This window comes from Mobula hypostoma, chromosome 7 (assembly GCF_963921235.1).
Source record: "Mobula hypostoma chromosome 7, sMobHyp1.1, whole genome shotgun sequence".
NCBI lineage: Eukaryota > Metazoa > Chordata > Chondrichthyes > Myliobatiformes > Myliobatidae > Mobula > Mobula hypostoma.
The window spans coordinates 151592326-151615204 of record NC_086103.1 but is presented as its reverse complement, the minus strand read 5'-3'; the positions used below and the strand labels follow the sequence as shown (position 1 = coordinate 151615204).

The 22879-nt window shown below is 40.1% G+C and overlaps 1 protein-coding gene across 11 annotated transcripts in view; it reads left to right on the top strand.

Moving 5' to 3' along the window:
* Positions 1-22879, top strand: part of stard13b (StAR related lipid transfer domain containing 13b) — a 458491-nt gene that overhangs the window by 369447 nt on the left and 66165 nt on the right. For 10 of the 11 annotated variants that reach the window (XM_063054298.1, XM_063054300.1, XM_063054297.1 and 7 more), the window contains one exon: positions 15586-15657. In XM_063054298.1, coding sequence (XP_062910368.1) covers positions 15586-15657 — 72 coding nt within the window. Of the gene's footprint in view, positions 1-5002; positions 5327-15585; positions 15658-22879 lie in introns of those variants that run through there. The other variant, XM_063054308.1, reaches the window with a different exon arrangement.

Below are 22879 nucleotides of genomic sequence, written 5' to 3'. Positions count from 1 at the left end.
AAGGCTGCCATGGCAGCAAATTTATGCACAAAAGCTTAGGGTATTAGTCGCATCTTTCTCATACTTGCATTCCTTTGAGCTGAGATTCACTGCAGAGAATACAGATGCGTCAATTTTAAACCTCCGCCTTGATGTAAGTGCTGTGCTGAAGTTGGTTAGGAGTTTGAGACATGCCTGATTCAGTGCAATGAACTACAAATGACCTTTCACGTGTCTATTCTCCATTTTAAGAAATCAGCATGTTCATTTTAAAAATTTCTGCGAGGATGAATAGCAGACATCCCACCCTGCAAAAACTCATTTCAGGGAGGTAGCGCCATCAATTTGTGGGACACTCCCGGGAGAAATGGGATGTCTGCAACAGAGTAGCTCCTTAGCAGCCAGCCAGCTAGTTTAAATAACGTTAGCTATGCTAATGAATGAATGACACCTGTTAAACTCACCTCAACATGTCTTTTACAGTCTTAACCCACCATGGGCAATAGAAAAGTCACTGTTGCAAACAATGCAGTGAGCAACACTCATTATTTTGACCCCTATTAGGCAGGGATACACTTTAGTGTAGTCTGGGGTGACGTACGTTTTATATTTTTTTTTGGAACACTCTGCCATGGCGCGCGCGCGCCCTCTCCCTCTCCCTCTCCCTCTCCCTCTCGCTCTCTCTCATGGTCGTTCGCGTGCTCTCACTTTCTCTCTCACTCGCGTGTTCTCGCTTGCTTTCTCGGTCGCGCTCACTTGCTCTCGCTCTCTCGCGCGCACGCTCTCTCTCGTGGTCAGTCTCGCGCTCTCTCTTGCGTTCTCTCGCTCGCTCTCAAAAAAATTGATTTCCGTGAAATTGTATATAATTTGCGGGCATCAGGGAGCCACTATTCATATGCGGGAGACTCCTGGAACTTCCGGGAGAGGTGGGATATCTGGAATAGACCCTTTTCTAAAATTTTTGGTGCAATGTCAGTTTCTTCTGTGCAATCTTACTTTTGCCAATAGAAGATTTAACAACAGAAGGGCCAATTGTTTTGAGCATATTAATATCTACTTCATCTGACAAATACTAGTCCAGGATGATTGTTTTTAAATTTTAGAGATGCAACACATTAACAGGCCCAATGAGCCTATGCCACCCATGTGAACAATTAACGTACTAACCTATACATCTTTGGAATGTGGGAAGAAACTGGAACACCCAGAGAAAACGCGCACTGGGAAGAACATACAAACTCCTTATAGACAGTGGCACGATTGAACCCGTGGGCACTATAATAGTGTTATACTAGCTGCTACACTATCATGCCATTCACTAAAATTGCAGGTCAAATTACACTTAAGACTCAACTAATCAAGCTACTTAACAATTTTTAAAGTTGAGTTTATAAATCCATGGAATTATTAAGCAAAGTTTTCAATGATCTTAAGACATGGAAATCAAAAACAAGAAAAAGCTGCAAATAGGTTTGGGCCCTATTGTGATGCTGTGCACTGTGAAGATTCATTTAACTATCTGCTTTGTTACATAAAGCCATTGAATTGTTCCAGGACGAGGGGATGATACAGCTGTACTGACCTTTTGCGGGAGGAAACCCTGTTATTTCCATTGGCTTTTCCCCCATGGATGTGAAGTTTCATTTACTAATACTTAACAGTTGTTTTTGAGAGCTTCCAATGTTTGCAGCCTTTCAAGTGGTAAATCACAGATTATGACTACTTGCTGAAGAGATTTTCTGTGTATTTTCTTCAGTTCCATTCATCCTAAATCAGTACTTTTTTTGGTTGTTAACTCTTTCACCATTGGGAACAGTTCCTCTTGATTTACAGTCCTGATAACAAACATGTCTGTCAAATTTCCTTTCCACTTTCCCTACTGTCAAAGGGAATAACCCCAGTTACACATACAAAATGCTGGAGGAACTCAGCAGATCAGGCAGCATATACGGGGTGGGGGAAAGTAAACAGTTGACTTTTCGGGCAGACCCTTCATCAGAACTGGAAAGGAAGGTTGAAGGTGAGAGGGAAAAAGAGGGCAGCAAGAAGGTGATCAGGGGAGACAGGTGGATGGGAAAGGTTAAGGGCTGGAGAAGCAAGAATCTGATAGGAGAGGAAAGTGAACAATAGGAGAAAGGGAAGGAGGAGCAAGTGAGAAGTGGAACGTCAGAATGGGGAATAGAGGAAGTGGGGAGGAATGGCGGGGGGGGGGCAGTTTGTTCACCAGAAGGAGAGATTGATGTTCATGCCATCATTGGAGGGCACCTAGACAGAACATAAGGTTTTGCTCTTCTACCCTGAGACAGGGGAGGCCATTGATTGACACGTTGGAATGGGAATGGAAATGGGAATCAGAATTAAAATGTTTGGCCACCGGAAAGACCCAGTTGTGGCAGATTGTGTGGAGGTCCTCGATGAAGTGGTCTCCCAATTTGCTACGGGTCTCCCCAATATAGGAGAGGTTGCATTGGGAGCATCGGACACAATAGACAACCCCAGCAGGTTCAACTAGGTTAACAGTTGGCTTTCTGTTTTGTCCCTGAATTGAACCTGGAGGCTGATGGGGTGGCAGGTAAGGACTAGAGGACTCCATATAATCCCAGTTTTTCTGGTCTAGCTATGCAATTTAAACCTGTCATTACTGACACGTCTAGAAATCGTTGCTATAGATGTTCATTAGGTGTTCACATATTTCTAATGTAAATAGCTACAATACACCAATTGTGGCCAAACCATTGCTTTATAGTTATAATACCCTTGTTTTTGCGCTTCATTCACAAATCACAGGCATTTAATCTGATTTTTAAAATGTCCAGCTACTTGTAACGATTTCTAAAATCTTTAAAAAGATTCATCCTCTGCTCTCTACTTCTGCAGGCCCTTCAGAATGTATCTTTTGTTTTACATTCTCTCCTCATTCATCTGACCAAAAATGTATCATTTTACACTATAATGACATTACATGTATATTGCTTATCAACAGGGTTTTGAAACCTGCTTGCTGACAGCTCTTAATCCAGCAACAACTTTCAAACAATTAAAACTGTATCAAATTGGCATTAACATACCCAGGTGAATGGGAAATTGATCTCCTGTTTTTCACTCAAAATATTACTCCAGTATTTTGTATAAAATCATAGTACCAAGTCTCATTAAATAAAGAAAGCTTAATTGTGCAATAAAAATATTTTGCCCAAAGACCATTCTACTTCATTCTTAAACAAAAACTGATTGTTGCCTTTTCACTGACAAACTCTGTGCTGATTACTGCCCAGTTATTAGCAAAGTGTTGAGCAATCATTGCCTGGTTATTGGCTGAGTGTGGGCACCATTTATTACCTGACCAGTCTGGTTTCCTTTCCTAAAAACGTTCATGTACCCCTCTTAGAAGCTAATTTAAGACATGAAAAGGGAAGAAATACTTCATTGCAAAATCAGCCAGGTACATGTGGATATATCTCCCAATAATCCGCTACATCTACCAATCTGCACAGTAGTGTTCTTTCTACTCCACCCCACCAGGGAATCCTCATCACCACACCTGTCATCCTGCCTTACAGACATGGACATTCACTTTGTAGATTAGCGCCTACCCTTCCCTCAGGAGAACATCATAGCCACTTCATCCTTTAATGTTCTTAAGTTTTCTTCTGACACCAAGTGAAATAACAACTAATCAAGCATTCCTTTGGAATTCAGCTGAGTTCCTCCAGCATTTTCAGTGTGTGTTGCTCAGGTTTTCCAGCATGTACAGAATCCCTTGTGTCCTTTAGAATTGTTTTGTCATACTTCAATCAACTTTAAGGCTTCGAGGTACAGAGTTACTTTTTTTAAAGTTGTTTGATAGGTTAAACTTTTATATGCAATTTTCCTGTGAAAGCGCTACGTGTCTCTGTTGGTCAAATTGAATTGCAGTTGCTACACCGATATGTGACAAGAGGCTAAAGTGGAAAATCACCTGGCTGTACACAGCCCCTTAATTAGTCAGCAGCTGCTCTTTCTTTCTCTGCTAGTTTGAATGTTATCTGCAGCTTCCCTCCAAGGCTGTGCTAAGTTAAAAGTCAAGAATGAGTCAGCAACTGTAGTGGAAATGAAATGGAATCTCTTCTCCAGATAGACTTCTGTCTTGCCTAAATAAATAACATGCAGTTCCATAGGCAAGTCTAGCATCAAAGGTGACCTTCTGGTCTGTTGGAGTATTAAATAAAGAATTTTTAAAAAAAATATCTACTCTTAAAATTAATCTGAACTAAAAATTTAAAATTTGAATGCCGTGTGCTCACATGGTTCTGTTGTTGAAGTTATACTGACACCTTTGAGAAATTGTTTCAGTTGTTTGTTAATGTAACTGGATGGGTGCAACTAGGGTGCCATTTAAATGTACTGCTAGTGTCCTGTTTTATAGTAAACTGTTTTATGTAAACTGCAATATTGCACTTTAATGCTACTCACTTATCAAAGTTTATTAGAATTCATGATTTGTTTATCTGGTACTATTTGGACCATTCAATGGTTTTTAAGTCAGAATTTTGAGTATTATGAATTGAGTTGAGTTGAGTCAAGCCCTTTTTTTCCCTCTAACTAAAATAGTTTTTACTGTGTTGCTTGATGTCATAAGATTCAGAGAGTTGAGAAACACAAACTTGTTTATAACTTTTATGACGCTCATTTTACATAGTGAGTCTATTTGTAAAACTTCTTTTTAAAAAAAGGTTTTTAAACTTATTCCTCATTCAATAATTAATATGAAATGCAAAAGGAAGCAGTACAAGGACTAGTCAGAAGGCCTGATGTTGACAATTCTGTCAGTCTTTTTATTCTGTGACTAACCAACTTGCCTTTCATAAACACGAAGCAGCAATAGTCACCTTATGCAAAACCAGCCAAGTGGCTGTGACAGCACAAAGTTAGCAATAATTAGATAAGCGCTACCCTGCCTTCAGCATTTTTCATTGTACTGACATGTAAGAGTAATGTCTGTGAAGCCCCACCCCATTCAAACTGATTCCAAGGATTAGGCCAGTTTAACTGAGTGGTTGGATTTCTTGGTATGTAAGTGCTTTAAATCTGCTTGGATAAGGATGTAGTGAAAAGCTGTGTTTTCCTGCTTTTTAGAGAATTTACTGCTCAATGGGTTACGAGGCTTCCTTTCTTAAAAGAGCACCTTTATCCAAATTGTCTGCATCTGACTAGATTTCAGATAGCACTGACAGATGACTAGATAGGACCAACGCTGTCTTTTTAATGATTTCTAGGTTAGATAAGCACGGAAATATATAGCCAAATTATGAAGTTTATCTGGTATTATTGAATGCCTAAGGATTCCGCTCCATAATGATTCTTCCAAGTAAGTAATTGTACTTTTCTAATTGCAACAAGCGTTTTATTGTTTTAACAAAGGTCTGTTTTTGAGAGAAACTTGTTTAATGCCGAAGAAAGATGGTAAATTCTCCTGCCAAGTCTGTAGCTTTTAGATACAGTTACAGAAAGCACAGCTTTTTCAGTTAGCCCTGTAAATGTGGCATTCAAACTCTTGGCACATTCTCTGTAATTGATAAATGACCGACTCGAGCTATGATGTATATATTCTGCATATGAATGACTGCGAGAGGGAAAAGATGGGAAGGTAGATAACACTGTAAATTATATTCTCAAAATTATCATTTTGATTTTGCTATGATTTCTTAACTCTGTGAATTTGTGAGTAAGCAAATGTGACACCTTTATTTTTTAAGCTTCTCTGTTTTTGCCATCTTTTAACTTCTATTTGGCACTCTTCCTACTGGCTCTTAGCAGCCATTCAGTGTTTAGAAAAATAAGAGTAAATTCAGGAATGCAAAAGTATAGAAACAGATGTCTGTGCCATTGTGTATTTTTTTATTCTCTTTGTGAGCCACGTGCCAGATGCTACAGTTTTACTCTTGCAGGGAGGTGAGATGTTATCTGGCATACCTCCCGCTCTACAGTGACTTAAAAGGTAAAGAATCAACAAGATGAAAAGCTTCTTGCAGCCAGTATTTCCATTCATTGCACATCCAGAGAGAACACTAATGCTCTATATTTGATCAGCCATGGCAATTGTTTCTTTTAGACCACCTTGCCAGACTCCAATTACTGCAAACCCATTTGAGCTTCTGAGTACTGACAACTGGCACGTCTCTCTGTCTGTTTCTTTCTCCCTCTCCCTCTCTTCCTCCTTCTGTAAGATAAACCCACAACTGAACTGCTATTAATCCCTTCCACTCCAAATATGAGCCTGATGGGATGCGCAATGTGAGCTAATAAACTTTGCTTATCCAAATTAATTCTTATTGCAAAAACTTGCTTATTTTTAAGAAGTGAATAAATCTGAATTTAATTAAAATGTCACTATCTAAGCCTCCGAGCTGAGCAATTTCAACTGTAGGAGTATTCATACCTTGTGGCTTTTATCAGCTCCTAAAATCCCTTAAGATGTGTGTGCTGAGGTTAACTTCTACTGGGAATCATGATTAATGGACTTCAGGAGCTGTTTAAATACCAGACGGATGGTGCACTGTATTAATCATCACTTCAAGGAGACTATCCATCACTGGAGTTTTATAAAGTAATGTCTGAAATCCAGAAATTTTTTTGCCACTTCCTCTTAAAACTGAGACCACAGTAAAGGAGATCAGACACCAGATGGCATAGACAACATCTGAAGTTATGGTTCAGTGGCACAACACAATTTCCAAATGACTATTGTTGTGAATTTTAAAAAGCGCTGGGGCAAATGTTCACGAAGTACTTCAGTATGGCATTTTAGAATTGTGAGACTGGATACCAGGAAAGTTTGTGCTGTTAATAAATATCATAAGTAATAACGCTATATTTTCAATTGTCTGTATTCCCTATTCATTCTATACTAGCACCACAACGTGTATCTGCCTCTACTTGGGGTAATGCTAGTTTCTTCAGGCACCGCTGTGTAAAAGCAGGCCAGCAGACACACGTTGAGGACAACAAGGTGGGAGGCCTGGAACGCACCCTCATACCATCCTAAAGTATTACTGCAGAAGTGCTGACATATTGAAGGCAAAATGCAGAGTAGTCGGGGCAGCAACCTGTCTAAATACTGTACCTGATGCATTCTTCATTCATAGAATGGAATCCAGCATTCATAAATGCAGTGCACAGGCTTTGGAACAGAACCAGTTTATTCAGAATAAATTTAGTCTGTCTTTTAGTTATTTTTGTTCTTCAGTATTAACACAAATAGCAACAGCCCATCTCTGTGAAGTTCTCATTGAACAATTGTGTGATTATGTGGGGCCCTACCTGTACATTTAACCCAGAGGATGTGTCTGCCTCCACAACCAACAGTTAAACTCTGTGGCAAATTCCTCCGTGAGTGTGAATGCATGTCTATCAGTTTGAAACTTCAGATGATTTTGAGAACAACTCACTTACTTAACGAGCATATTACAATCATTTGTGTTTTAGTATTATGAATCTGTTTATTATGATTTTAAATTTCTGTAAATCTAAAATCTACCCTCTTTATCTTTTGACATAATTTAATGATTCTATCATTTGTAGTAACATGTGTTCCTGACTTAGGTTGGTTTATGGACTTGCTTTTAATCTGTTACATTGTGTAACAATTATTCACCTTTGGTAAGATTATCAGCTAACTCTGACTTCTTCGATCACAAATTGAGTGGTAAACTAAAAAAATGTATACTCCTTGCATCTTTGAGTCAAAAAGTTCTGATGGGCCTTATTCCTTGAATACTGGATGTAGATACAGCCTTTCTTATCCCTGTCCGACTTCCCAGGCACACATGAGGAAAGATGGCTTACCAGGTTGAGAGTTTTGTAGTGGAGCAATATAATTTCAGGACAATACCATCTTTCAGTCTTTATCTCCCATGCGAGATATTCGTGATATTTTTTCATATTTCAGTGTAATTCTAGTTTTGATAATTTTCCACTAGTCAAAATGCTTATAAAATTATTCCGTCATTATGATGGCAAGACTGTGAATAGGCTTCTTCTGAAGATGCAGCATCTCCAGTGCTGCATGCAGTTAAGTGTGCGTGATGTCAGAGATCACATTGACTGTATTGGAGTGCTCAGAAAATGGATTTTGCACATTTTTGATGTGCTTGACAAATATGAAGTCGCCAAAAATTGATTTACTGACCCATGGAAATGGGACCCACACAGTTCCTGACAAGACCTCGCCCAAGCTGAAGCAGTTATAGAAGGGCACAACTCATTTTAGGCATATTCCCATGGCAACAAGCCAGCAACAATGTTTATGGCTACCATGAAGGAGAAACACTGCTTAGGAATAGGGAGAAAGATCAGTCAAAGAGGCAACAAAGTCCTGGTAATCAAGATGGAGTCCAAGAAGGGGTTCTTCTCTGTCAGGAAGAAAGGAGACCCAACAAATCTCCCATTGGAAAAAATGTGATCGGATGTGGCTACAGTAGTCACATCCTGGGGGGAGAATACCACTGATAGACCATTCCTGGAAGAACTTCATAATATCTAATTGTATGGCAAGGTGAGCTCATCACCAGCAGCAATACCTTTTGTATGAGTATGTTTTACCCTTTGAATGAATATTTTGGTAGCTAAGTACTGTAACAAGCATAAATCATCTGTATAAGCATATTTTGTAAAATTTGGATGGGTTTTGAGCAGCTTGCAAAAAATCCTAAAGCTACCTAATTAGTGTATCTTATGGTGAAGAAATGCAGAGTAATATGACATACTCCTAGAAAAATTGAGTGATCAATAAATTTATATACTGCATGCAAAAGCTCCAATTGCTGTCAGAAAGGCAGGAAATTATTATTCCTTATGTTGCATTATTATTATGAGGATACTAGCTGAGTTTTATTAAATAAAATCATTATTTTATAGCTCACTAACAATGAAGTTACTCGTATACATTCTATCTGAAACTGCAGAAAAAATTCCTTCACCAATTCAGAAACAGCTGTAGAATTCTCTTGTTGTGTATTTGGTTTGCATCAGTTAATATATTCAAGCTAAATGGCTTTTGAAATATGATTTTATACAAAAACAGCAAGTGCAAAGTTTGCCTTCCAGTTAACTTAGTGAAATCTACTTCATAGAATACTGAGGTGTTTGCTGAAAAAGATAATCAAAGGTGTTTTGATATGCTTTAGGTTAAAGTATGCTGTGCAGAATTGCTTACTGAGCAATCCTTTCAAGTAGCCATGAGATGAGTATTGTTAAAAGTCACTGTTGATCTAATTAATATTTCAGACCAATTAAAATCTAGAAATAACTCTCAGTGTCTGCCATGTTACCAGCTACTGGAAATCTTTCAACAAGGTGGTACTTGACGGTTTTCTTTACCCTTAGGATATAAATAAGATTAATTAAATTGTGTGAAGATAGACACCATTGATGAGATCAGTGTCTAAATCACTGTGTGCACCTGGTGCTTTAGAAAGCAAGCTTTGATAAGAAAAGTCAGTTCAGATGGGAGAGGTCATGCCACCCATCAAATTTAGAAGAGCACAGAATCAGAGTTTTGAACTCAAGCTCAACTGTTAGAACTATGGTCTCCTTTACTCTCGACCAGAAATGGGAATGCTCCATTTTATTTCAAGTAATGTAACATTTTGTTTTATTTAGCATCAATGCCAAATAGTCTCTCCTGGAAAACAGAATTCTGAAATTAGTCAAAAGCTAGTGTGAACCAGAATTAGGGTAGTTTAAACCCAAGAACAAAATGAGACTTGTGTAATTCCCACACGAACCCAGAGAAACCTTAAGACTCAGTGCTACATGATAATTAGCGAAACATGTCAGACCTTTAAAGGCACAGAAGAATTGAAACTACAAACCTTGACTCCATTCACTCTTTGCTCAGAGATACTGCCTGATCTGCTGATTCTTTTCCAGCATTTTCTTTCAGATTTGCAGCTTTTTGTTTAGACAGAAACAGCTCATGGCTTTGTATGTGTTACATACTATCGCTGCAGGGGAGAGGGATAACTAGATGTACTCAATAGAAATACGGTGAGTCAAAGGACCTGCACACCAAAAGCAGCCAGGAAACTTTCCACAAGGAGAGTTTGGCAGGGATTTGCTATGTGGTCTGTCTTGAGGATGGGACTTTTCATACAGTGGTGCAGCATGGAAAGAAATATCATGTCCTCTGCATCAGGGTGCTCTACATACTAATTTTAATGGAGATAATGGATCCTCACAGGAAAGCTGCCTTTTATGAAGAGGTATTAATTCTTTAAGCAAGGATACAGTCAAGAAATGCAGCATTGTGACAGGTCAGGTATTTGGAGCAAGGATTAATTCAATCATCTGTCGTCAGTGCAGTTTTGTCTTTTTAAAAAAAAAACATGTTAAGGGTTTTTAATGCAACATCCAGGATATCTTGCCTAATCAGTTGTGTACAGCGATTGGGTAACTGAAGTGTAGCGCAGGTCACTAGTAGCCATCCCTTATGCAAATCAGCATATATATAAATCAAAAGTTTCTGCTGGCAACTGTAACCATTAAATGGTTTGTATTGACCTCGTCAGAGATCTTTTTGTCCTTTTTCTTCTCAATTCTTCTGTCCTCCTGAAAACTAAGTTGTATTTTTCTCTTTCCTAGTTCTGACAGCGTTGGAACTGAAATTTTTCTATTTTCTTTCCACAAGTGCTCCCTATCCTGCAGAGATTGTTCACCATTTTCTCTTTTTATTTCAGATTTTCAGCATCTAGGACTTTTTAAAAAACCTTTCTTTCACATGCTAACAAGTGGTGTGTTGATGATTCAATAGAGAGATTGTAATAACAGACATCCCACCTCTCCTGGAAGTTCCGGGAGTCTCCCGCATATTAATAGTGGCTCCCTGATGCCCACAAATTATATACAATATCCCGGAAATCAATTTTTTAGAGAGAGGGAGAATGAATGAGAATGAGCGCGCCATGGCAGAGTGTTCCAAAAAAAGAAAATATAAAACGTACGTCATGCCAGACTATACTAAGGTGTATCCCTGCCTAATAGGGGTCAAAAATAATGACAGTGTTGCTCGCTGTGCTGTTTGTAACAGTGACTCTTCTATTGCCCATGGTGGGTTAAGACTGTACAAGACATGTTGAGGTGAGTTTAACAGGTGTCATTTGTTCATTAGCATAGCTAACGTTATTTAAACTAGCTGGCCAGCTGCTAAGGAGCTACTCTATTGCAGACATCCCACCTCTCCCAGAAGTTCCGGGAGTCTCCCGCAAATTGATGGTGCTACCTCCCTGAAATGAGTTTTTGCAGGGTGGAATGTCTGTAATAACAGTAATGAATCATTGCTTTGAGCACAGTGGGCAGATTATGTATTGCACAAGTTAGATCAAAGATTCGTACAATAGAGGTTCGAGCCCTTCAGCCTACTATGTCTGCACTGACAATAATACCTTATAATTAATCCCATCTACTTGCACATGGTGATATCCCTCTTTTCTCTGCCTATTCGCGTGTCTCTAAATACCTGTTAAAACATTGCTAAATACTTCTACCACCTCCCCTGCAGCATGTTCCAGGCACCTATCTCTCTGCTTCCTGGGGTAATTGGGGGCTCAGTGACTCTTCTATCCATGAGTGCAAAATGGTCTCCATTGCATGGGTTAGATGGCATACCCTCCTGAATAGCTGTAGAGGAGGTGAAAGGCATTGAATAATCTCTTCATTGTTGACCATTAAATTGTTCGACCTTTGCTTGAGGGACAGCATAGAGGGAAAGGAGTGGAGGTTATGTTATAATATCAATTTTAGATGGACAAGGGTGCACGGATGAGGATCTATAGATATGACTGTGAGAATCATTATGTCATCGTGTGTGCGTTTAGAAAAGCAAAGTCTGTTGATCTAGAAGTCACCTTGACGTACAGTTTAAATTAATTAAAAATTCTTCTAGCATTGTTCAGTAGATAGGAATTCTTCATCCAGAAAGTGTCTATTCTAGCCATCTACTACAGAGAGAATGAGAAAGAAAGAGCAGTATTTCCGTTGCTTCATCTTACTTCCAGTTAGATGATGGCATGCTCAGACCCAGTGGCCTCTCCAGGTCCAATCAAAGGTGTATTTGTTCATCCTTTATGTTCTATTTTTAATGTTCACAAGACACTGAAGGCTAAGAACATCAAGTAATGCAGGACTTACCCCAACAGTGAGTTGCTTGATAGCGATGGTACGGAACTCGTTGTGTACCATTGTTATGGTGATGGCTGAGTTTGTTGCATACTGTTGTACTGAAACGGTGCATGTGATTGTCTTGGACGTTTTTATTGTATTGCAAGATTGTGTTGGACATTGGTAACATAGAACACTACAAGTCCGTTTCACTGGTTCATTGGCGAGCCCCTCGGTAGGGGAGCTGCATTGGCTCGGTAGTGGTGAGGACTAGGCCCTTACTGCGGGGTCACGTGTTACAGTCACCCAGGTGAGGAGATGCTGGAGGTGGTGTGAAAGAGAGCAGGAGCCTCTATGGGCACACTAGAATCCATACTAAGTTGTGAGCTGGCCTCTCCCAGTGGTGCTGCTCTCCAGTGTTTGCTCAGTGGAAAAACAAGCTGGACCAGGACAGCTTAACACACAGTCATGCCACTCAAGAACCTGGGCTATATTATATATTTTTTTTTCTTTGTGACTATGTTTATCTGCAGCTGTAACCATATGTGCTATTCGTGCTTTGTGCAGTGTGCTATTGGTAATGTGTTTTACATCTTGGCCCCAGAGGAATGCTGTTTCATTTGGCTATATTCATGTATGGTTGAATGATATCACCCTGTAAAGTCGGCCACCTCCTGCCATATTTCTCCATTGGTGGATCTAGGAAGTTCCTGGCACACTGAATGTCTCTCCTGATGTGCATCTTGTACGATCGGACTTCAGTATCCAACTTAGTAAATCTACAGCTCTCCTCCTCTGCTCTGCAGTCCGTTTTCCTTCTTGGCATCCTTCATGTATGTTCCTGCTGTCAGGCAGCTATTGAGAGTGTGTCTTTAAGGGCTGATGCCCTTCTCTGATTGCTGAGGAGAAAAATAGTTCTAGCTGCACTAAATTGGATGTGGTGTTGTCAGGAATTTTCCAGGACTTATTATAACTCAACTTTGGGAGTAAATCACTGTAACACTATTCCTAGTACTTTTTATGGCCAATTCAAGACTTCTTTTTACATGTAATCAGACTGGCCATCAGCATAATCCACAACCAACATTCAGTGCACTAATGAGAGGCAAGATCCAATCTCTTGCCAGTTCAATGGAAAGTCTATTTGTGTTTTTTATTTACCGACTTGTGTCTATCTAACCTTCTGAAAGCATATTTAGGCAAGTGGTAGCCACATCCTCTTAGCTTTGACTCTGCCATTGATAGTCAGTGCAGATATTTGCCAACTTTTGATTCTGCAGAACTTATTCGATACAATTGTGCATCTGCCTTGTGCATTGTATTTATTAATTGTGACAGAACTGATGATCATTTGTTGTCTGCAATGAAGCTTCTATAGCAGGCGTCAAGATAGAACAGTGGTGTGAGTACGTGTAAGGCAGGCCAATATATTGTAATTACTCAAGTAAACTGCTGGGAATACGCATGACAAAGATCCTTACCTCACTCGTGTTAACCAGAGGTCAGGGTACTCATGGGGACTCCCGTAACTCTCCTGCAATGTCCAGTAAACAGAATTAAAAGAATGTAGTAATGTAGATTGAGTGGAGATTTGGAGGCCAGAACTGGCTTGATAAGGAGCTGAGTTGCAAAAAAACATTAAGAAGTTATTCACATGGTGCTGTGGTTGTTTTTTTTTAAAAAATGTTTTGTCTGGAATAGACCAATTTTGCATCCATTTCGGGGTGTCTGTCAAGTTTGTCTCTATCTTTCAGAGGGATTTTTCATTTTCCTAGTGCCTTTCCTTGCAGCGCAAAACTTTCCCAAAACTTGTATCAACAGTGATTTAAAACTGTTAGTCATCAGTGTGGTTTTTGATCATGCTGATGAGACAAATAAACCTTATTTATTAACAGCACAGCCAGGTTTTACTGACTCTACACCCAGGCTATTTAAAGAACCAACTCTCAGACTGAATGAAACTGCAATGATGGGAGGGATTTGGGGAGTGCTATCAAGGAGATTGAAAGAATTGGGACAAGCTCTTAAAGAACATGTACTTTGTATACAAAGGAACATGTACTTTGTATAGGAAAAAATAATGTGAGCCTTCCATGATAATAATGTCAGTTTCAGTGTTGTGTTAAACCAAAAAATAACTATAACATAGTACAAGCCCTTTAGCCCACCGTGTTGTGCCAACCTTTTAACCTACTGCAAGATCAACCTAATCCTTCACTCCCACATAGCCGTACTCTATTTCTTTCATCCATGTGCTTACTTAAGGGTCTCTTAAACTTCCTTAATATATCTACCTCTACTACCACCCCTGGCAGCATGTTCAATGCACCCACCACTCTGGAGGTAAAAAAGAGTTCCACTGTGCCTCTGACATCCTCCATTCCCCCCCCCCCCCCCACCACCACCACCATACTGCTCTCCAATCACCTTAAATTTATGCCCTCTTGTATGAGCCATCTCTACCCTGGGAACAAGTTGCTGGCTGTCCACTCAATCTTTGCCTCTTATCATCTTGTACACCTCTATCACGTCAACTCTCATCCTCCTTTGCTCCAAAGCCAGACGTCCTAGCTAGCTCAACCTTCTCTCGTACAGCATGCTCTCTAATCGAGGCAATATCATGGTAAGTCTCCTTGCCCCCTCTTTAAAGCTTCCACATCCTTCCAATGAGGCAACCAAAACTGAACATAATAATTCAAGTTATTTAAAGCTTGCAAGTGATTTTCTCTGTTCTTTTCACAAGCAGCACTAGGTCAAACCAAAATACCACTTAAACGCCAATATTTTTCGTGCAGTAATGATAGGGCCTATGTCTTTCCAAAAGCTAAGAAATACATCATAAAGCTGAGATAGCAATAACTTAACTTTAAAGTGCAGTCATTTAGTTCATTTATAACAGCGGATGATACGACACTAGACAAATTGTCAATATTTCCCTCAGGAGAAATTAGTCAGCAGTTGAAACCATGCTCACTGCATTAGCTCTAATTGATCCTTATGGTGTTGCCTTAATTACGTGCACTAGAAGCCACTGAAAGGAATGGGTTCAGTTGATGCACCTCTTAGAAATACCTTGAGCCTTTACTCTAGAGAACAGTGCTATAACCATCTGTTTCCACAATGCTGCACTACATTGCAGAGTTCATCTGAGTTCATGAAATACTTACGAAGTTAAAACCAAGAAAAGGGAAATTGGCGAAGAAAGTACACTTCTGTCCTTCATCTCCTGTTCATCTTTTCATAAATTTATCTGTACACTTGTGTGCCAGTGTTCTAAGCCAAACCATTGAAGAGTTTCTGTCACTGTATTTCATTGACGTTGTGTACCTAACCAGCTAAAGGGATTTTATTCATTGTAAGCCGCCCTTGTTCAGCTGCCAGAGGAGCTCAATGAGGGAAGCTACAATTCAGCGTAGTGCTCATGGCTGAATGTTGAATAGTTTTTAATGTGCCTTTCTTTCCTCTCTTCAGAGATTGAAGCCAAAGAAGCATGTGACTGGTTGCGAGCTGCTGGGTTCCCTCAGTATGCACAATTGTATGAAGGTATGTTTGGATTTTGTTATATTCAACATACTTCTTCCCCCTATGCGATATATTTGAAATTGGCTAAAAAAAAATACTAGCAAGAAGAAGAGACCTTAATGCATGCAACAAGCCTACACAAATTTATGATTTCCTCAGTAAATTGAATATGGAATGTTTTATTGACAATAAATTCTCCAATTTATCTACATATCTAATCATTCTAGTAGAATAATATATCTGAAAAAGGTAAGATTTTTTTTACAAATAGATTATTGGCTTCCTAGTCATATAAAGAAAGAAATAAACGGTGATATACAATGGAGTAGAAAGGGAAAAGGAGATCTAGGTTATATTGTTAATCTCAACCAATCTGAGTTCACATGGTAGGCCACAGAATTTTGAGTTATCAAGTCCTTCTCCTGGTCACTTCCACTACAGATGTAAGAAAGTGCAAATGTAAAAAGAATCATCAGCCTTCATTCCTGCTTAAATTGTGGAAATGAGCTGAGGACCTGCAATTTACACAAGAAATGGAGATGCCATCTCTTCTTTCAATTCCTTCATCTCCAGTACATCTGCTCTCAGAATGAGGCTTTTCGTTCCAGAACTAAGGAGATATTCTCCTTCAAAGAAAGGGGCTTCTCTTCCTCCACCATTAAGGCTGCCCTCATCTGCATCTCTTGCATTTCGCCCACGTCTGCCCTCACCCCATCCGACCACAGCCCCACCAGGGACGGGGTTCCTCTTGCCCTCACCTACCACCCCACCAACCTCCGCATCCAGCACATAATTCTCCATAACTTCCACCATTTTCAACAGGATCCCACCGCCATGCACATCTTTTCCTCCACCCAAACCCCCATTTTCTGCTTTTCATTGGAATCACTCCCTACACAACTCCCTTGTCCATTTACCCACCTTACTGATCTCCCTCCTGGAGCTTATAAGACCATAAGACATAGAAGCAGAATCAGGCCATCTGGTGCATCGAGTCTGCACCGCCATTCAATCATGGCTGATCCTTTTTTTTTTGTTTTTGTTTTTATTTCCTCCTCAATCCCAGTTCCTGGCCTTCTTCCAGTAACCTTTGATGCCATGTCCAATCAAGAACCTATCAAACTCTGCCTTAAATACACCCAACAACTTAGCCTCCACAGCTGCATGTGGCAACAAATTCCACAAATTCGCCACCCTTAGGCTAAAGAAATTTTTTTGTATCTCTGTTTTGAAAGAGCCTATTTCCTGAGGCTGTGCCCTCTGGTCCTAGACTCTCCCACCATGGGAAACCTCCTTTCCACATCTATTCTGTCTAGGCCTTTCAGCATTCAAAAGGTTTCAATGAGATCCCCCCTCATCCTTTTGAATACCAGCGAGTACAGACCCAGAGCCATCAAACGTTCCTTGTATGATAACCCTTTTCATCCCTGGAATCATCCTTGTGAACGTCCTCTGGACCCTCTCCTGTGCCAGCACATCTTTTCTAAGATGAGGGGCCCAAAATTGTTCACAATACTCAAGGCGAGGCCTCACCGGTGCTTTATAAAGCCCCAACATCACATCCTTGCTCTTGTATTCTAGACCTCTTGAAATGAATGCTAACATGGCATTTGCCTTCCTCACCACTGTCAACCTGCAAGTTAACCTTTAGGGTGTTCTGCACAAGGACTCCCAAGTCCCTCTGCATCTTGGATTCCTGGATTTTCTCCCCATTTAGAAAATAGTCTGCCCATTTATCCTTGCAAACGGAACAAGTGCTACATCTGCCCCCACACCTCCCTCACTACCATTCAGGGCCCCAAGCAGTCCTTCCAGGTGAGGTGACACTTCAGCTGTGAGTCTCTTGGGGTTATCTACTGTATCTGGTGCTCTGGTGTGGCCTCCTGAATATCGGTGAGACCTGACGTAGATTGAGAGACTGCTTCGCTGAGCACCTATGCTTCTTCCACCAGAAAAAGCAGGATCTTCTGGAGGCCACCCATTTTAATTCTGCTTCCCATTCCCATTCCAACATGTCAGTCCATGGCCTCTTCTACTGCCATGATGAGACCACATTCAGGTTGGAGGAGCAACACTTTGTATTCCTTCTGGGCAGCCTCCAACCTGATGGCATAAACATCGATTTCCTGAACTTCCGGTAATGCCCCCCTCCCTTCACCATTCCCCACTCCCATTTCCCTCTCAACTTATCTCCTTACCTGCCCATCACCTCCCTCTGGTGCTCCTTCTCCCTTCCCTTTTATTCCATGGCCTTCTATCCTCTCCTATCAGATTCCCCTTCTCCAGCCCTTTATCTCTTTCACCAATCGACTTCCCAGCTCTTTACCCACCCCCATGGTTTCCCCTATCATCTACTACCTTGTATTTCTTCCTCCCCTCCCCCCACCTTACTGACATCCCATCTTTTTATCCAGTTATTGAAGGGTCTTGGTCCAAAATGTCGGTTGTTTGCTCTTTTCCACAGATGGTACCTTCCTTATTGAGTTCCTCATGCATTTTGCGTGTGTTGCAAGAAAAGATGTAGTTTTTGACATGTTTGGTTTTTTACGTTATACACCTGTCTAAGCGTTATCTAAAGATCTGCCACTGTTGAATCACTATTGACTTGGTTTTGTATTCCCCATTCATTTTTGCACTTTAAAGTCAGTTCTCATCCGATATCTAGTACATGTGAAAAATGGGACCACAATTATAGATTGTTGGTGACATTAAAATTCTGAATAAATTTACTTTATTCAAGGGAGAAAGAGGGTTTGGAAGGAGGACAAGGAACAAAATTTAGTTGGGATTTGATGATGAATTGCTCTGGTTGCCAGCACAAGATTTAACACTTGCTCACTGTTGAGCAACCTGTATTACTACAATGGACGGACAGAAAAGTCAGTTGTTACTTTGAACATTGGACATGGAACAGTACAGCACAGGAACAAGCTGTTTGTGCTAACCACAATGCAATTTAAACTGCATATCTTCCAAATCCACAAAATCACTTCTGACAAACTTAACAATGGAAATCTATTCTTCAGTCTAGCAATATCTTGTATGGCTCTGGCAAGAAGTTGTATTAAATTACATGCGTACTGTCGTATTTGTAACGGAAATCCAGTTGAAGAGTGAGGAGGTTAGACTCCTCGGGTTACCTATTTTTCCCTTCAAGTTGCTTATATGTCCCGGAGCCATAGAATTGTGCTGTCTGTAGTTTTATTCTGTGGACTGGTGCAGCCACTGATGTCCTTTTTTGTATTTACATGACTAGTTTTACTGATATTGTAGCAGTGTGCTACACACAGCGCTAGAATAACCACACGGAGTCGGTGAGTTGGAGTTGCAATAAAAGAGATTTATTCAAACTTCGCGGCCTGCTTTTAAAGCCTTCCCGTTCCCGTCCTCCTTGAGCGGGACCGCTGTGGGGAATGCATAATCGCAGACCCTTTCCGCGCGCGGGATTTTCCCCCTGCTGATGAAGATGGCCTGGCGCCCTTTTTGGGGCCGGCCTCTCTGCCGGTGCACGCCGGTTCGTGTGTGCTAGAAAGTGGGTCGCCACAATATCATTACAACCTGCCTGCAATTTTAAGTTGAATCTGTATTGAGAAGCTTCTATGGCCTTTTCCACCTAAAATGCAGGAGGAAAGGGGATCAAACTAGACATTTTAGTGTAAGCATATTAACTTCAGCCTGTTGAGCACTATTGATTTCCAGAGTTGCCAATAGATATGTCCAAAAGCAAAGGACTGCAGCTACTTTAAATATGAAATGAGGCCGAAAATTCCAGAAGTACTCAGTAGATCAGGTAGCATCTGTGGAGAGAAAAACAGATTTAAAAGTTCAAGTCAATCGGAAGCAGCTCTGTTTCTCCGTAGCTGCTATCTGCCCTGCAGATAATTTCCAGCATTTTCTGTTTGTGTTTTATTTAATGAATGTAGCTTTCACAGAGCTGTCAGCACAAGTATGATGGCTCACTAGTTTTTGAGGTAAGAGCCAGGCCCAGGGATCCAGGCAACAGGATTGTCATTGAAAGATACAGCACAAGGAAATGGGCCTTTTGTTTCACTGAATCCACATCATGCACACCAACCATTAGGCAACCATTGTGCTAATCTGACACAAATCCCATTTTATGCACATGTTCCAACTCCCTTCGGATTCTATCACATCTATAGTGGCCAAGTAACCTATCAACCCACAGATCTTTGGGATCTTGGAGGAAAAAGGTGCATCGGGGGGGAATCCGTGGGGTCATGGAGTGAATGTGTACACTCCACACAAAGGACACCAAAGGTCAGGATTGAACCCAGGTTATTGAAATTGTGGCACAGCAATTCCATTAGCTACTGCCACTTTTATATATTTCTGTATGTTACCTGTTAAACTAAGACCTCTTGAAAATAAATCCATCAGACTAAAGAAACTTATTTAGTGTCTCTCTTGACTAACTTCCATACTGGATTATAAGGGATCTTGCATACTAATTATATAAAGCTGTTAGATTTACGTTCTGTAAGAAGTGCATGCCATTGATCTGTGCCCTGTAATTTGAGTTCTTAATATCATGCTTAAATATGGTGATTATGGTTATTTGCAATACTTTTAATATAGAGTTCTTTCATTCCAGTTAACTGATGATGTTATTAATGTCAATTGTTTATGTTGAATACTAGTAGAGAAATGAAAACAGAAAATACTGGAATTTCATCAGTGCCAATACCATCAGCTTATGTTGGATCAGTCATCTTACTCCTTGAACTATTGAGACTATTGTTTTATTTCTTGTCAACTGTTGTTTGATCTCCTGAATATTTTCAGTGTTTTCTGTTATTATTTCAGATTTAGTTTTAAAAAATAATCCATTCATCAAGAAAGATTTGGGTTTTTCTGAGATGGCAGTAGTGCAATTAGAAGTAATTCTATTCTTTTCACTATGGATATTAAAAAAATATAATGTTGATATGGTTACATGAGTAAAGAAAGAGGACAGATTTGGAAGGGACCTGTGAGGCACAGATTTGCCACACAAAGGGTGCTGGGTGTATGGGGAGGGCTGCTGGAGGGGACAGTTGCAAAGTTGGCCAGGTACATGGATGAGCAAGATTCAGAGGGATATGAACCAAACACTGGCAAATGGGACTAGCTTCGATCGGTAACTTGGACAGTGAGGATAAGTTGATCTGAAGGGCTTCCTTCTATGTTGTATTATTACTCTGAAGAAAGTTGCCAGTACTGATAATCAGAAACTGAAAAACAGCTGTTCAGCTAGTATGACACATGTGATTCAGTTGGTGGAACTATTGCCTTTTGAGTTAGAAGGTTATGGGTTCAAGTCCTACTCTAGAGAATTTTGGTATGGACATCTAAAGTGAGACTCCAGGACAATTTTGAGGGAGTTCTCAACCTTGAGTGGTGAAACTTTTTAAGGAAGCCATTAAATCATTAAAGTCTGCTTTCCAGTGGGTATTAAGAGCGCTTTGCCTCTAGTCTAAAGAGGAGCAGGGACGTTAACACCTAGCCAATATTTATCCCACACTTAATGACATTCAAATTGCGTAATAAAGTCTATCATTGCTGTCGTGTAGTTTCTTTAAGACATTAAACTTTGTCTTTTTTTTAAGAATAGCCTGTGTGTTTTTTATATTAAATCTGCTGGAAGACTTGCTGTAGCTTTCAAATGTTTTAGTAATAACATCGAACAGTAGAGGCGCTTTGGCCCACAATGTTGTGCTGACTTGCATAAACCTACTCCACAATCGATCTAACCCTTCTGTCCTACACAGCCCATAACCCAGCACTTTTCTTACGTCTATGTGCCTGTCTGTCACCCTCTACCACCACATATAGCAGTGTACTCCAGGCACCCACTACTCTGTCCACTGGCCTTAAATGGATGTCCTTTCGTAAAGCAGGCCAATCTGATTTTGTTTTTTTAAGAAGTCACAGCACAAACTGAATCTCAACATCAAATAGGAAATCTGTTACTCTAGGGATAACATTTTAAGATGTTATACCCTGCCCCCACAGGCCATTCTTATGACATGTGAAGTAGATTAATGGAAAGACTTTCTTTATTTCCCCTATGAAGATATTTCCTTATTTCCCTTCAGTTTATTTTTGCTTGGTCTTGGTTATTCACTGGCATTTTAAAATGAAAAATGTTGCTGTGCTGACTCCTTTAATTGCTTTCTTTCCTCCAGTTGAGAAATAGATTCCAAAGTTCAAAGTAAATTTGTAATCAAAGCAAATATATGTCACCAACAATATATACAACCCTGACATTTGTTGTCTTATGGGTGTACTCAGTAAATCCAAGAAACATAACAGAATCAGTGAAAGCCACACCCAACAGGGCAGGCAAACAATCAATGTGCAAAAGACAATAAACTGCAATGCAAAAGAAAAAAAATCAAATATTGAAAAAATGAGATCAGTCATTGAAAGTGAGGCCATAGGTTGTGCGAACAGTTCAGTGATGGGGCAAGTGAAGTTATTCCCACCAGTTAAAGAGCCTGATGTTTGAGGGGTAATAACTGTTCCTGAACCTGATGGTCCAGGTCCTGAGGCTCTTGTACCTTCTTCCTGATGGCAGCAGTGAGAAGAGAGCATGACTCGGGTGATGGACGTCCTTAAAGATGGTTGCTGCTTTCTTGCAACAGCCCTCCGTGTAGATGTGCCTAATGGTGGGGAAGGCTTCACCCATGATGGGTTGGGCTGTATCCATCATTTATATAGGATTTTCCATTGTTTCATTGGTGTTTCCACACCAGGCTGTGATGCAGCTTGTCAGTATACTCTCCACATGCAGCTTGTCAATATACTCTCCACAGCATACCTATAGAAGTTTGTCAACGTTATAGAATTAAACTAAACTTGTTTTTGTTCCAGTAGCCTCTATTTAATAAAACTAAACTGCCATTCCACCTGAATCTCAGACTTGTGAGGTTAATAGTAAAAGTCTACAGAAGACTGTTTTCCTTTAAAATCCCTGTTTAATTTTCTCACATCTCATTACATCAGGTAAATAAACATTTCTGCAATCCATCTGGTATTTTATCATAGAACCAATTCAAAATTCTTTTGAATCATGCTTGGTACAGTTGTTTTCCAGGCATGGTGTACCATGGCTCTCTGAAGGTTTATAATAAAAGCTGAAAATGTTGAGTATGTGGCAGGTCAGGCAACATCTATAATTCCTCCCCTAAAGAAAATTATCACAGTACAATTTTTGTTGTAGTTACTGAGATTATCTGTGCTT